Below are 12313 nucleotides of genomic sequence, written 5' to 3' on the forward strand. Positions count from 1 at the left end.
TCACCTCTACTACTATCACCTCTACTATTATCACCTCTACTATCACCTCTACTACTATCACCTCTACTACCATCACCTCTACTATTATCACCTCTACTACTATCACCTCTACTACTATCACCTCTACTACTACCACCTCTACTTCATCACCTCTACTACTATCACCTCTACTATTATCACCTCTACTACTATCACCTCTACTACCATCACCTCTACTACTATCACCTCTACTATTATCACCTCTACTATCACCTCTACTACTATCACCTCTACTACCATCACCTCTACTACTATCACCTCTACTACTATCACCTCTACTACTATCACCTCTACTACTATCACGTCTACTATCACCTCTACTACTATCACCTCTACTATTATCACCTCTACTACCATCACCTCTACTATTATCACCTCTACTACCATCACCTCTACTATTATCACCTCTACTACTATCACCTCTACTATCACCTCTACTACCATCACCTCTACTATTATCACCTCTACTATCACCTCTACTATTATCACCTCTACTATCACCTCTACTACTATCACCTCTACTACCATCACCTCTACTACTATCACCTCTACTACTATCACCTCTACTATTATCACCTCTACTACTATCACCTCTACTATCACCTCTACTACTATCACCTCTACTATTATCACCTCTACTACTATCACCTCTACTATCACCTCTACTATTATCACCTCTACTATCACCTCTACTATTATCACCTCTACTACTATAACCTCTACTACCACCTCTACTACTATCACCTATACTACTATCTATCTACTACCACCTCTACTACTATCACCTCTACTACTACCACCTCTACTACCATCACCTCTACTACTACCACCTATACTACTATCTATCTACTACCACCTCTACTACTATCACCTCTACTACCATCACCTCTACTACTATCACCTCTACTATTATCACCTCTACTATCACCTCTACTATTATCACCTCTACTATCACCTCTACTACCATCACCTCTACTACTACCACCTATACTACTATCACCTCTACTACTATCACCTCTACTACTATCACCTCTACTACCATCACCTCTACTACTACCACCTATACTACTATCTATCTACTACCACCTCTACTACTATCACCTCTACTACTATCACCTCTACTATTATCACCTCTACTACCATCACCTCTACTATTATCACCTCTACTACCATCACCTCTACTATTATCACCTCTACTATCACCTCTACTATTATCACCTCTACTACCATCACCTCTACTACTATCACCTCTACTATTATCACCTCTACTACTATCACCTCTACTACCATCACCTCTACTACTATCACCTCTACTATTATCACCTCTACTACTATCACCTCTACTACCATCACCTCTACTACTATCTATCTACTATCACCTCTACTATTATCACCTCTACTACTATCACCTCTACGACCTATACTACTATCTATCTACTACCACCTCTACTACTATCTATCTACTATCACCTCTCAGCAACATCCAGGATCTTTTTCATATTGAATTAGAAACAATGTCAAGTTTCACCTGACCTATTTTTCTGCACCAGTATATGGAATGAAAAAGTATTGCAAAAGAAAATGTCCATGATAAAATATATTTTTAATTCAATGAATACAATTTATAAAATAGGCTTACGAGCCGATGTAAAAGTAATACACAAGTACATTCATAAAACATTGAATAAGTCATGAAACGATGAAGGCCTCAGGATAGCACTGAAATACAACCAAACATATACTGGTATCCTGAAATGGTGTAGACTTCACCAGTACTGGTCTTACCAATGACCAGAGGCTAACCCAGTGACATACTTCAACAGTACGTCACTGGGTAGACACTAACCCGGTTACACCCCCGCCCATCACCCCGCCTCCCCCTAGCAACCCCCTCATTGGGCGAGGGCCCTGGGGAGGGGCCCCTCTCATTGGGCGAGGGCCCTGGGGAGGGGCCCCTCTCAGTGGGCGGGGGCCCTGGGCAGGTGCCTGCTGTTGCTGCTGAGCAGCCGGGGGTAGGCGGTGGCCAGCGAGCGGCCGTGCCTGATGACCACCAGCTCCATCTGGCACTGGTCGATGTTGACCAGCACGGCGGTGCTGCGCTGCGTGTTCATCAGGAACACCACGGTGAACAGGGCCATCTCGAACTCAGGGCTGGCCCCCACGAAGGCGCTGCCTACGGGCTTCACCAGGCCGTGCCAGCTGAACTGGAGGTTGAGCACGTGGTCGTCCTGGTCAGGCTGGGGGAGAATGAAGAGCGGTTGTTACTGCACCACTAGAACTTAGTATTATTAAGCAGTGCACCCACCACTCGTGCCTCATACCCCGGCCACCCCAACCAGAGACTGTTTGAGCTACTGCCATCTGGGAAACGGTACCGAAGCCTCGGGGACAAAACCCACAGGATGACCAACAGGTATTTCCCCCAAGCAGTCAGGCTCCTGGAGGAACCCACCACACCCAGACCAACCCCCACTACAACACCTGGAGGAACCCCCCCCCCAACCAACCCCCACTACAACACCTGGAGGACCCCCCCCCAACCAACCCCCACTACAACACCTGGAGGACCCCCCCCAACCAACCCCCACTACAACACCTGGAGGACCCCCCCCCCCCCAACCAACCCCCACTACAACACCTGGAGGAACCCCCCCCAACCAACCCCCACTACAACACCTGGAGGAACCCCCCCCAACCAACCCCCACTACAACACCTGGAGGAACCCCCCCCAACCAACCCCCACTACAACACCTGGAGGACCCCCCCCCCAACCAACCCCCACTACAACACCTGGAGGACCCCCCCCCAACCAACCCCCACTACAACACCTGGAGGAACCCCCCCCCCAACCAACCCCCACTACAACACCTGGAGGACCCCCCCCCAACCAACCCCCACTACAACACCTGGAGGACCCCCCCCCCCCCCAACCAACCCACACTACAACACAATACAACAACAGAATATTTTAATAAATATTTCTGTAATTTGCAAAGCATTTTTGCATTAGAATTATTTTTACAATCTTATTGACTTTATCTTGTATTGTTGCTGCTATGTGGCTGTTGAGGAACTAAGCGTAATAATTGTACTCTTGTGTACTTTCACTACTTGTGTACTACTATAATAGTAATAAAAGTAATTCTGATTCTGGTTCTGATTCAGATTCATAGTGAGAGATGATGCTGTACCTAGACTCATTCCCACACTTTAAAACTATTTGTATGACTGGATTTGTGAAGATACTGTATACTAAGCAGTTCTTTCTGTATTTACAACATTTTTCTATTTCTTACCAAAGTTTCCTTTCCAAACTGTTGTACTACACACACATACACATTATATGATCTATGACTGTATTCTACTCTCACTAAACCCATTAAAGGTACAGAGTCCCCTCCCAACACCGGCGTCTCCGGGCTTTACTATGTCCTGCTCCTTGGTCTTACTATGTCCTGCTCCTTGGTCTTACTATGTCCTGCTCCTTGGTCTTACTATGTCCTGCTCCTTGGTCTTACTATGTCCTGCTCCTTGGTCTTACTATGTCCTGCTCCTTGGTCTTACTATGTCCTGCTCCTTGGTCTTACTATGTCCTGCTCCTTGGTCTTACTATGTCCTGCTCCCGGGCCTTGTAGCCCTTGTAGTCCAGGTGGCCGTGCTTCTCCTGCAGGTAGAACTGCAGCCAGTTGTGGAAGCCGATGATCTCCGTCCCAGACTTGGTCTCTCCAACAAACACATGCTCAAACCCAGAGGAGTCCATGCTGTTCAGAGCATTCAAAGTGGAGCCAAGTCAGTCCAAAGGCAACGTAGAGAGCTCTTAAAGGAACACAGCTGCAGAAGCAGCAATATACTGTATGTGAAGTCTTATTAAGTATTGAAGGTTGTGATGCAACACTGGATATGGTTTGACGTCTTACCCTGCATTTCTTTCTCTGTGGTAGAGCTGGAACCATATGAGGTAGAGCTGGCTTCTAAACTGCCGAGCATCTGCGCTGGACTTGCCCTTCCCAACGAGGTATCTCTGGGCCCGCTGTGGGAGGTTTACACATATTAGGCAACTTCATTTACAAAGCCCCCTTCAACACACAAGCCAGAGCTTTGACATAGGCGGGAATCACAATCACAATCATTTGTAAAATAATATGATAAAACATAATATGATAAAACAAACTGTAGCTTTAGTGAATCATTTTGTTAATTTGTATCTAACTGTAACACTAACTCCCCCTGTGTGTGTGTGTGTGTGTGTGTGTGTGTGTGTGTGTGTGTGTGTGTGTGTGTGTGTGTGTGTGTGTGTGTGTGTGTGTGTGTGTGTGTGTGTGTGTGTGTGTGTACTGCAGTACGCCCACTGGGTCTTTCTCAATGCGGAGACAAAGGCCAAGTACACATTCCAGCTCCCCATAAGCACACAGCTGTTTTAGATCTCCAGCCTGCGTCTCTCTGCACACACATCACCACACAAGAACACGCTACGAGTCTGCCTCTAACCCTAACCCAGTCTGCACCGTACACGTTAGAGGAACATGCTACGAGTCTGCCTCTAACCCTAACCCAGTCTGCACCGTACACGTTAGAGGAACATGCTACGAGTCTGCCCCTAACCCCAGCCTGCCTCTAACCCTAACCCCAGCCTGCCTCTAACCCCAGCCTGCCTCTAACCCTAACCCCAGCCTGCCTCTAACCCTAACCCCAGCCTGCCTCTAACCCCAGCCTGCCTCTAACCCTAACCCCAGTCTGCCTCTAACCCTAACCCCAGCCTGCCTCTAACCCCAGCCTGCCTCTAACCCCAGCCTGCCTCTAACCCCAGCCCGCCTCTAACCCCAGCCTGCCTCTAACCCCAGCCTGCCTCTAACCCCAGCCTGCCTCTAACCCCAGTCTGCCTCTCACACATGAGGACCTCTCCCTGAGGCCGGCTACATGGTCTGGTCTGACGGGAGTCAGACTGAGACACGACGGGCCCACCGGACAGGTGACAACATGTTTACCTTCATGACCGCCGTCTCCATGACGGCGTCGAGGAACAGATTGTTCTCGAGGACCTCCTCTGGGGAGACTCGCTCAGCCACTCCCGTAGACATCTCGTAGTTGTCCAGAAGGGTCAGAAAACCTGCAACACAAAATGGCTGCCATTGTTTTTCTCTCTTCCATTCCAGTAAAGTCATACATCATATTGTGTGTATAGATTCTCTGTATTGAAATTGTTACACGTTTATTATTTTATTTTTTTCTACTTTCCTGTACTTTCTGAGGGGACACTGGACTTTGCCATCTGTCAATAAAAGGACCCTCTGAACTTATCTCTTTTTCCGTTGATACAAAAGTTACTGAGAACGTGACAACACTCTACAGAAGAGACACTTACGGGAGAAGGTTGGGATTAGCCCCAGCTTGGTCTCGTTGACGTTGGAGAAGAGGGGCTGGGAGGCGCGGTCCCGGGCCACGTTACTGCCCTGAGTGACATAGCTGGCTTTACCCTAAACAACACAGGGGACACAACTATCAGCCATTCTGTTTTAGTATACAGCTCACACACACCGGAACTCAGGAGGGACAATCTGTATATAACTACTACATTTCTTCCATGATCTTTCAGATCATTTAATCGTTCAAGACATTTGAACCAATTTTTCCATAACAAACAATAAATTAAATAAAGGACCAAACCTGCACTAAGATGGAGTAATCTACTCCAGGCTGCATGCGGTTCACATCCAGAGTCCAGAACTCATTGAAGAGGTTGGACAGCTCCTGGTTGACAGTCAGTCTAGAAAATAAAATTACTTGATGAACTTATGATCAAACATACCAGAAACAAATCTGTTTGTACATTTCCAAAGATTGAAATACCTTGAAGCATCCAACTCACTGACCAAAACAGCAAGCAGTAGGAGACCTCTGTGGAACCTATTGAGATATATAATCATCATTTACACACATTACACACCTCGTTTTAGGATTCAACCCACAAATAGAGACCAAAGGAAATAAGTCAAAGTTACTATAGGGGAAGCGCAATATTTCACTAACAGAAGTGACATGCATTGGGCGACTTTGTCCACCAGCATTTAGTTACGTTTAGTTACATTACGAAATATAGTATTAAGTCAATTACGTTAAGTAGGCCTAAATAATGCATGATCAAAAGGAGACCCACCTAGCCATCGTGTTCATCCTCTGCTGAGCAATAGAAGATTAACTACTAGACTGGTCTCAAAGGCGCATGCGCACCTTATAACTCTTGCGAAATAATCAACAACAGTGACGGACTGGACGGTCTGGTCCCCCCCCCCCCCCCCGTCAACAATCGTGTTTAGCTGAATGGGACTTAACAGATAAGACCCCTGGATTAAAAACATTCATCAGTCATCATTGAGTTTCTGGCTGCAGTGGTCTGAGCTCCGGTCCTGTCCGCCAGGGCGCAGAGCGACACCCTTCACATCTTCCGGGCGCATTGGCGCGCCCGGTCCGGTCTCTCTTGGCAAAATATATATCGGAGAAATCAGTTCTTCAGGCCTCCTATCTGCACTCCTGTTCTAATGACCGATCCCTCCTCTGTAAAGCTTCATTACCTGTGTGTGTACGTCTGGACTTTCATCAACTTCATTGTTTTTTTGGAAATGCATTGTAGTTTGATCCTTCATTTTTTTTCCTTTATTAGTTCTTACTACCGTCCTTTACTTAAATGCAAATTACATTTCTGAAATATATTGATTGACTCAGGAATGTTCCACATGTTGGCCCAGAAGGAGCCTAAATAAGGTGGCCTTGGGGGTCCTGGACTGTTCTACCCCCTCACCTCAGCCTGAGTGGAATCAATAATACAAACACTCCAGCTCATAGTGGAAAAAGTTTGCGCAAATACACGATAAGCTGCACCAAAAAAAACCTTTATTGACACCAGAACTGGAAGGAGTACAGACAGACTGATTTAACCCACAGCAGTACAGACTGATTTAACCCATAGGAGTACAGACTGATCTAACCCACAGGAGTACAGACTGATCTAACCCACAGGAGTACAGACTGATCTAACCCACAGGAGTACAGACTGATCTAACCCACAGGAGTACAGACTGATCTAACCCACAGGAGTACAGACTGATCTAACCCACAGGAGTACAGACTGATCTAACCCTTTAGACTCGTACCTTGTTTTGGTGCAAATGCATGCAAAGAGACAATGACTTGAAGTTGAAGAATGATAAAGTAAGGCAATGATAATAGGGTACAAGTTATTTTGCGTTTATTACAATTAGATTATCCAAATTCGGTATAAAAAACCCACAAAAAACATAGCAGCCGTTTTGAAGTTAACTTACAGTCAATTCTTAAAAAAAATCCCAAACACAGTAAAGTAAGCACAGCATATATCATCTGAATATATTCAGTTTCCATATTCATATTGTAAAAAGGATATTCTTTTGATAACAAGGACATATATTAAATATTATATTCTGCTGTCTGAGCCATCAATGGAATAAGGAATCCTAACATATCCATCAGACGTCTCCAGTAACCAGCCCGGACACCAGAGCAGCAGTGGTGTCACCCTGAAATGGTTCCCCCACTCAACCAGAGATCTGTGGTAGTGACTACTGACTTTCTGAAAAAAACAAAGTGTTTGTGTAATAGTCGAGGCTGGCCTCAGGGGGTAGAGCCAACAGCAGACTGGTGAGGTCCTGCTTCTTCACGCCGTGGATTCCTCGTCTGTGACGCTGGGGTTGGGCGAGTAAGACTCCTCTTTGAAGAACTCGTCGTCTTTCAGCATGCTCTGGAAGTGGTGAAGCAAGACATTACACCACTAATAACACCCGCCCTCCCTAAACCAACTGCAGCTTACGTAGGGCAGCACAATACGGCTCGTAACATCAACATCATGCTACAAGCAACACAACGGTGATGTCACTGGTGCAGATCCTCACATTGAGCACATTTACTACAGCAAAGGATGTAGTAAACTAGTCATACACTACTAGACAAGGAGCCAAACGTCAACAGTAGGACATACAGGGGAAGAATAACAACGTGACACATGACCGATAGTGGAGGGGCATGATGACCGTAGATAAGAAAAAGTGCTGAGTTTCTTCATGTTGTTTTGTGATGAGTTACCGTCAGGTTCTGGATCTCCTCGGAGAAAGCTCCGATCTGTCTCACTGTTCCCTCAGAGTCCTCCATCTGCAACAAGACAAACCCTGCTCTCAAAGCCCCACACAGCACCAGAGCTCAAACAGAATGCGCTGGAAGCAATATAAACGGATTAACTGATGTGGGATCAGTCATGCTCGGAAATGTTTCCTTTTTGTGAAGACATTGTACACGACGATTCTCCTTAAAGAATGGCTCTGAAGGTTTTCATTTAAGTATTTAACAACATAGTTCATGTTTAGAAAAGAGCTTTTGCATGCTGGGAAATCTTTACAGCATGCAAAACACATAAGCCCCACTCTGAATAAAAACCCAGTAAGAAACAGAGGGGCTGGTGGTAGCCCGGGGTTAAAGGTCAGGGTCACCTGCTCTAGGGTTACCTGCTCTAGGTCAGGGTCACCTGCTCTAGGTCAGGGTTACCTGCTCTAGGTCAGGGTCACCTGCTCTAGGGTCACCTGCTCCAGGGTTACCTGCTCTAGGTCAGGGTCACCTGCTCTAGGTCAGGGTCACCTGCTCTAGGTCAGGGTCACCTGCTCTAGGTCAGGGTCACCTGCTCCAGGGTCACCTGCTCTAGGTCAGGGTCACCTGCTCCAGGGTCACCTGCTCTAGGTCAGGGTCACCTGCTCTAGGGTCACCTGCTCCAGGGTCACCTGCTCCAGGGTTACCTGCTCTAGGTCAGGGTTACCTGCTCTAGGTCAGGGTCACCTGCTCTAGGGTCACCTGCTCTAGGTCAGGGTCACCTGCTCTAGGTCAGGGTCACCTGCTCCAGGGTCACCTGCTCTAGGTCAGGGTCACCTGCTCCAGGGTTACCTGCTCTAGGTCAGGGTCACCTGCTCTAGGTCAGGGTCACCTGCTCTAGGTCAGGGTCACCTGCTCCAGGGTCACCTGCTCTAGGTCAGGGTCACCTGCTCCAGGGTTACCTGCTCCAGGGTCACCTGCTCTAGGTCAGGGTCACCTGCTCCAGGGTCACCTGCTCTAGGTCAGGGTCACCTGCTCCAGGGTCACCTGCTCTAGGTCAGGGTCACCTGCTCCAGGGTCACCTGCTCTAGGTCAGGGTCACCTGCTCTAGGTCAGGGTCACCTGCTCCAGGGTCACCTGCTCCAGGGTTACCTGCTCCAGGGTTACCTGCTCTAGGTCAGGGTCACCTGCTCCAGGGTTACCTGCTCCAGGGTTACCTGCTCTAGGTCAGGGTTACCTGCTCTAGGTCAGGGTCACCTGCTCTAGGTCAGGGTCACCTGCTCCAGGGTTACCTGCTCTAGGCGGTCCAGGTCGTCCTCGTAGATCTGCAGCTCTCCTCCGTATCCCCTCTGGAAGCTGCGTCCTTTGGGCATCTCCACGTCCATGGGGCAGACGTACTCCTCGCTGTCCTCCTGCCGCCGCCGCCGCAGCGTGCCCAGCCCCCCGAAGCCCTTCTTAGGCTGGGGGGAGACAGGGGGGAGACAGGGGGGAGACACAGGGGGGAGACAGGGGGGAGACACAGGGGGGGAGACAGGGGGGAGACAGGGGGGGAGACACAGGGGGGGAGACAAGGGGGAGTCACAGGGGGGAGTCACAGGGGGGAGACACAGGGGGGGAGATAGGGGGGAGTCACAGGGGGGAGACACAGGGGGGGAGATAGGGGGGAGTCACGGGGGGGAGACACAGGGGGGAGTCACGGGGGGGAGACACAGGGGGGGAGATAGGGGGGAGTCACAGGGGGGGAGATAGGGGGGAGTCACAGGGGGGGAGATAGGGGGGAGTCACAGGGGGACAATGATTCATCAATAAGCAGAACAGGAACGATGAATCAATCAATCAATGTCAAAACATTGTTATCGATTCAAAATCCAGACGCAGAATGGGAAGTAGAACTCATTATACTGTCTCATTATTATACTACAACTAATCTCAGACCAAAATGTTGACCACCACTCAATCACCAATAGAACAAATACAAATATAGATAGTACTAATAATATAGATACAGTACAATGGAAAAGCAAAGGATGCGGCTAGGTGTTAGGAGCTAGGAGCTGACCTAGGAGTGGACTAGGAGTGGACTAGGAGTGGACTAGGAGTTGACCCAGGAGTGGACTAGGAGTGGACTAGGAGTTGACCCAGGAGTGGACTAGGAGTGGACTAGGAGTTGACCCAGGAGTGGACTAGGAGTGGACTAGGAGTGCACTAGGAGTGCACTAGGAGTGCACTAGGAGTGGACTAGGAGTGCACTAGGAGTGCACTAGGAGTGCACTAGGAGTGGACTAGGGGCTGACCCACCTTGACCTTGGCGGTGGCGGTCAGCAGCAGGTAGTCTGGGTGCTCCAGGCTCTCCTGCTTGAGCTGCTGGGCCTCCAGGCCCACCAGCACGTTGAAGTGGGTGGCCAGGTGGCGCCGCAGCAGCGTCTTGTTGGGGGGGATGTTGAGCAGCAGAGCCATGGTCTCCACGTTGAAGCGCGGCTCCAGCACCTGAGGAGGAGGAGGAGGAGCAGGAGGAGGAGGGGAGGAGGAGCAGGAGCAGGAGGAGGAGGAGGAGAGGAGGAGGAGGAGGAAGAGGAGGAGCAGGAGGGGGAGGAGGAGCAGGAGGGGGAGGAGGAGGAAGAGGAGGAGCAGGAGGGGGAGGAGGAGCAAGAGGGGGAGGAGCAGGAGGAGGAGGAGGAGGAAGAAGAGGAAGAGGATGAGGAGGAGGAGGAGGACCTGATTTAGTTTTGCAGAATCCTATTAGAATGAGATGTGCTGTAGCAGAACACTTTTGTACATAATAGCGTTGTTATTGGGCTTGTATACTACAGTAAAGTACTACAGTAAAAACCTGTATAGTACAGTTAAGTCCCCTCACCCATCAGCCTACGTTAGTCATGGAGAGACCCTTCATCTACTCACAACGAGCGCAGAGCGTCATTCACAGGGGAATCAAACCCACAGCCCTGACCTGTGACCTGCGCTGCGTCTCACCATGAGGCCCCCGTGCACCCCGCTGCCCCTCAGGTTGGGGGCGTACTCCGCCAGGTCCACGGAGCGCAGCCACTCCATCACGCGGTGGTTGGTCCACTGGGACACCTCCGCTGGGGAGACGTTGTTCTGGAGGGATGACAGAGGTTCACTACACAATCCTATTCCCAATGCTACATTTAAAACATGCTTCTGTCTTTAACAACGTTAAATATATGTTCATATTATCTATATATATGAATATACTGTATGTTAATATTCATGTAAAGTGTCTTGGGGTACTTAGAAAAGTTCTATAAAATGAAATGAATCATTTTACACCATGAATATAAGCTTATACCCTATAACATATAATCACTTTTTTATCACATAAAAACATTCTATATACCATCAGAATGTAAAGCACTATGAACATTGACTTGCATTAAATCACCCTTTACTTTGTATGTCTTTTACATTCATATTTCATACTCATATTCATTTATAAATCATTAAATATTTATTTATAAAACGGGTGGCTTAAATCAAGCGATCTGATTGGTTCCTAACTGTTGTATAATGAGCGTATACACACAGCTATGACGCCCATTCAATTTACGGAGTTCCGGAGGTATTTATATATAAAAGCAATAGCATAGTTCACTGAAGCCTAAAAATATGTTGATTGATGGAGAGGGTGGAAATGTTGTACAGCAATAGGCACACTGAGTGAACTCCACAGTAGGCTAAATTGCCGGTGAACCAAGCTACCGTCTCTAGCCTTCTCCCTGAAGGATGCTACAGTGTGTTGCATAGCAACCGCCGTACACTTTGCCGGCAGCCAGGAGGGACTGCTTTTTGTATTCGTTAAAAAAATGCTTTTCCGACTTTCTCGTGTTTTCAAAATTGAGGGTGTCTATGACTGCGCGTCGGGACGGACAACGCCCCTTAACTGTGGTATAACGAGAACATTCTGTTCTCTATTTATTTATTTATTTGTTCTCTATTTATTTCTATTAATAACTAACTGCTAATGCTAAGGCTGAGTGAGGCTGAGTGAGGCTGTGAGGCTGTGAGGCTGAGTGAGGCTGTGAGGCTGAGTGAGGCTGAGTGAGGCTGAGTGAGGCTGAGTGAGGCTGAGTGAGGCTGAGTGAGGCTGAGAGGCTGTGAGGCTGTGAGGCTGAGTGAGGCTGTGAGGCTGAGTGAGGCTGAGTGAGG

The 12313-nt window shown here is 48.2% G+C and overlaps 2 protein-coding genes across 5 annotated transcripts in view; both read right to left on the reverse strand.

Annotated features, from left to right (window-relative positions):
* Window positions 1-1623: 1623 nt before the first annotated feature.
* On the reverse strand, window positions 1624-6242 carry endouc (endonuclease, polyU-specific C). The gene is made up of 8 exons (XM_084477221.1): window positions 6195-6242; window positions 5888-5944; window positions 5705-5804; window positions 5403-5514; window positions 5026-5147; window positions 3958-4070; window positions 3651-3801; window positions 1624-2276 (listed from the first exon to the last, which is right to left on the reverse strand). The coding sequence occupies exons 1-8, from the start codon at window positions 6209-6211 to the stop codon at window positions 1998-2000; spliced, it is 951 nt and encodes a 316-aa protein (XP_084333347.1). The 5' UTR covers window positions 6212-6242; the 3' UTR covers window positions 1624-1997.
* An 813-nt stretch (window positions 6243-7055) lies between these two features.
* Window positions 7056-12313, reverse strand: part of ppfibp1b (PPFIA binding protein 1b) — a 33510-nt gene continuing 28252 nt past the window's right edge. Inside the window, exons 23-27 of one of the 4 annotated variants that reach the window (XM_084477274.1) lie at window positions 11120-11245; window positions 10445-10633; window positions 9439-9606; window positions 8153-8218; window positions 7056-7811 (exon numbers count right to left, since the gene is read on the reverse strand). In XM_084477274.1, the coding sequence (XP_084333400.1) occupies window positions 7728-7811; window positions 8153-8218; window positions 9439-9606; window positions 10445-10633; window positions 11120-11245 (633 nt within the window). In that variant the 3' untranslated portion in view covers window positions 7056-7727. The remainder of the gene's footprint in view (window positions 7812-8152; window positions 8219-9438; window positions 9607-10444; window positions 10634-11119; window positions 11246-12313) is intronic. The other 3 variants (XM_084477273.1, XM_084477276.1, XM_084477275.1) reach the window with 3 other exon arrangements.

Source organism: Micromesistius poutassou, assembly GCF_964030765.1.
Source record: "Micromesistius poutassou genome assembly, chromosome: 13".
NCBI lineage: Eukaryota > Metazoa > Chordata > Actinopteri > Gadiformes > Gadidae > Micromesistius > Micromesistius poutassou.

Excerpts from the sequence above, each read along its gene's own strand:
- endouc (XM_084477221.1), bottom strand. Across the intron at positions 5,515-5,704 it reads ATTACTCCATCTTAGTGCAG|GGTAAAGCCAGCTATGTCAC; the intron begins GTTTGGTCCTTT and ends TGTGTTGTTTAG. Across the intron at positions 2,277-3,650 it reads AGGCCCGGGAGCAGGACATA|CCTGACCAGGACGACCACGT; the intron begins GTAAGACCAAGG and ends ATTCTCCCCCAG.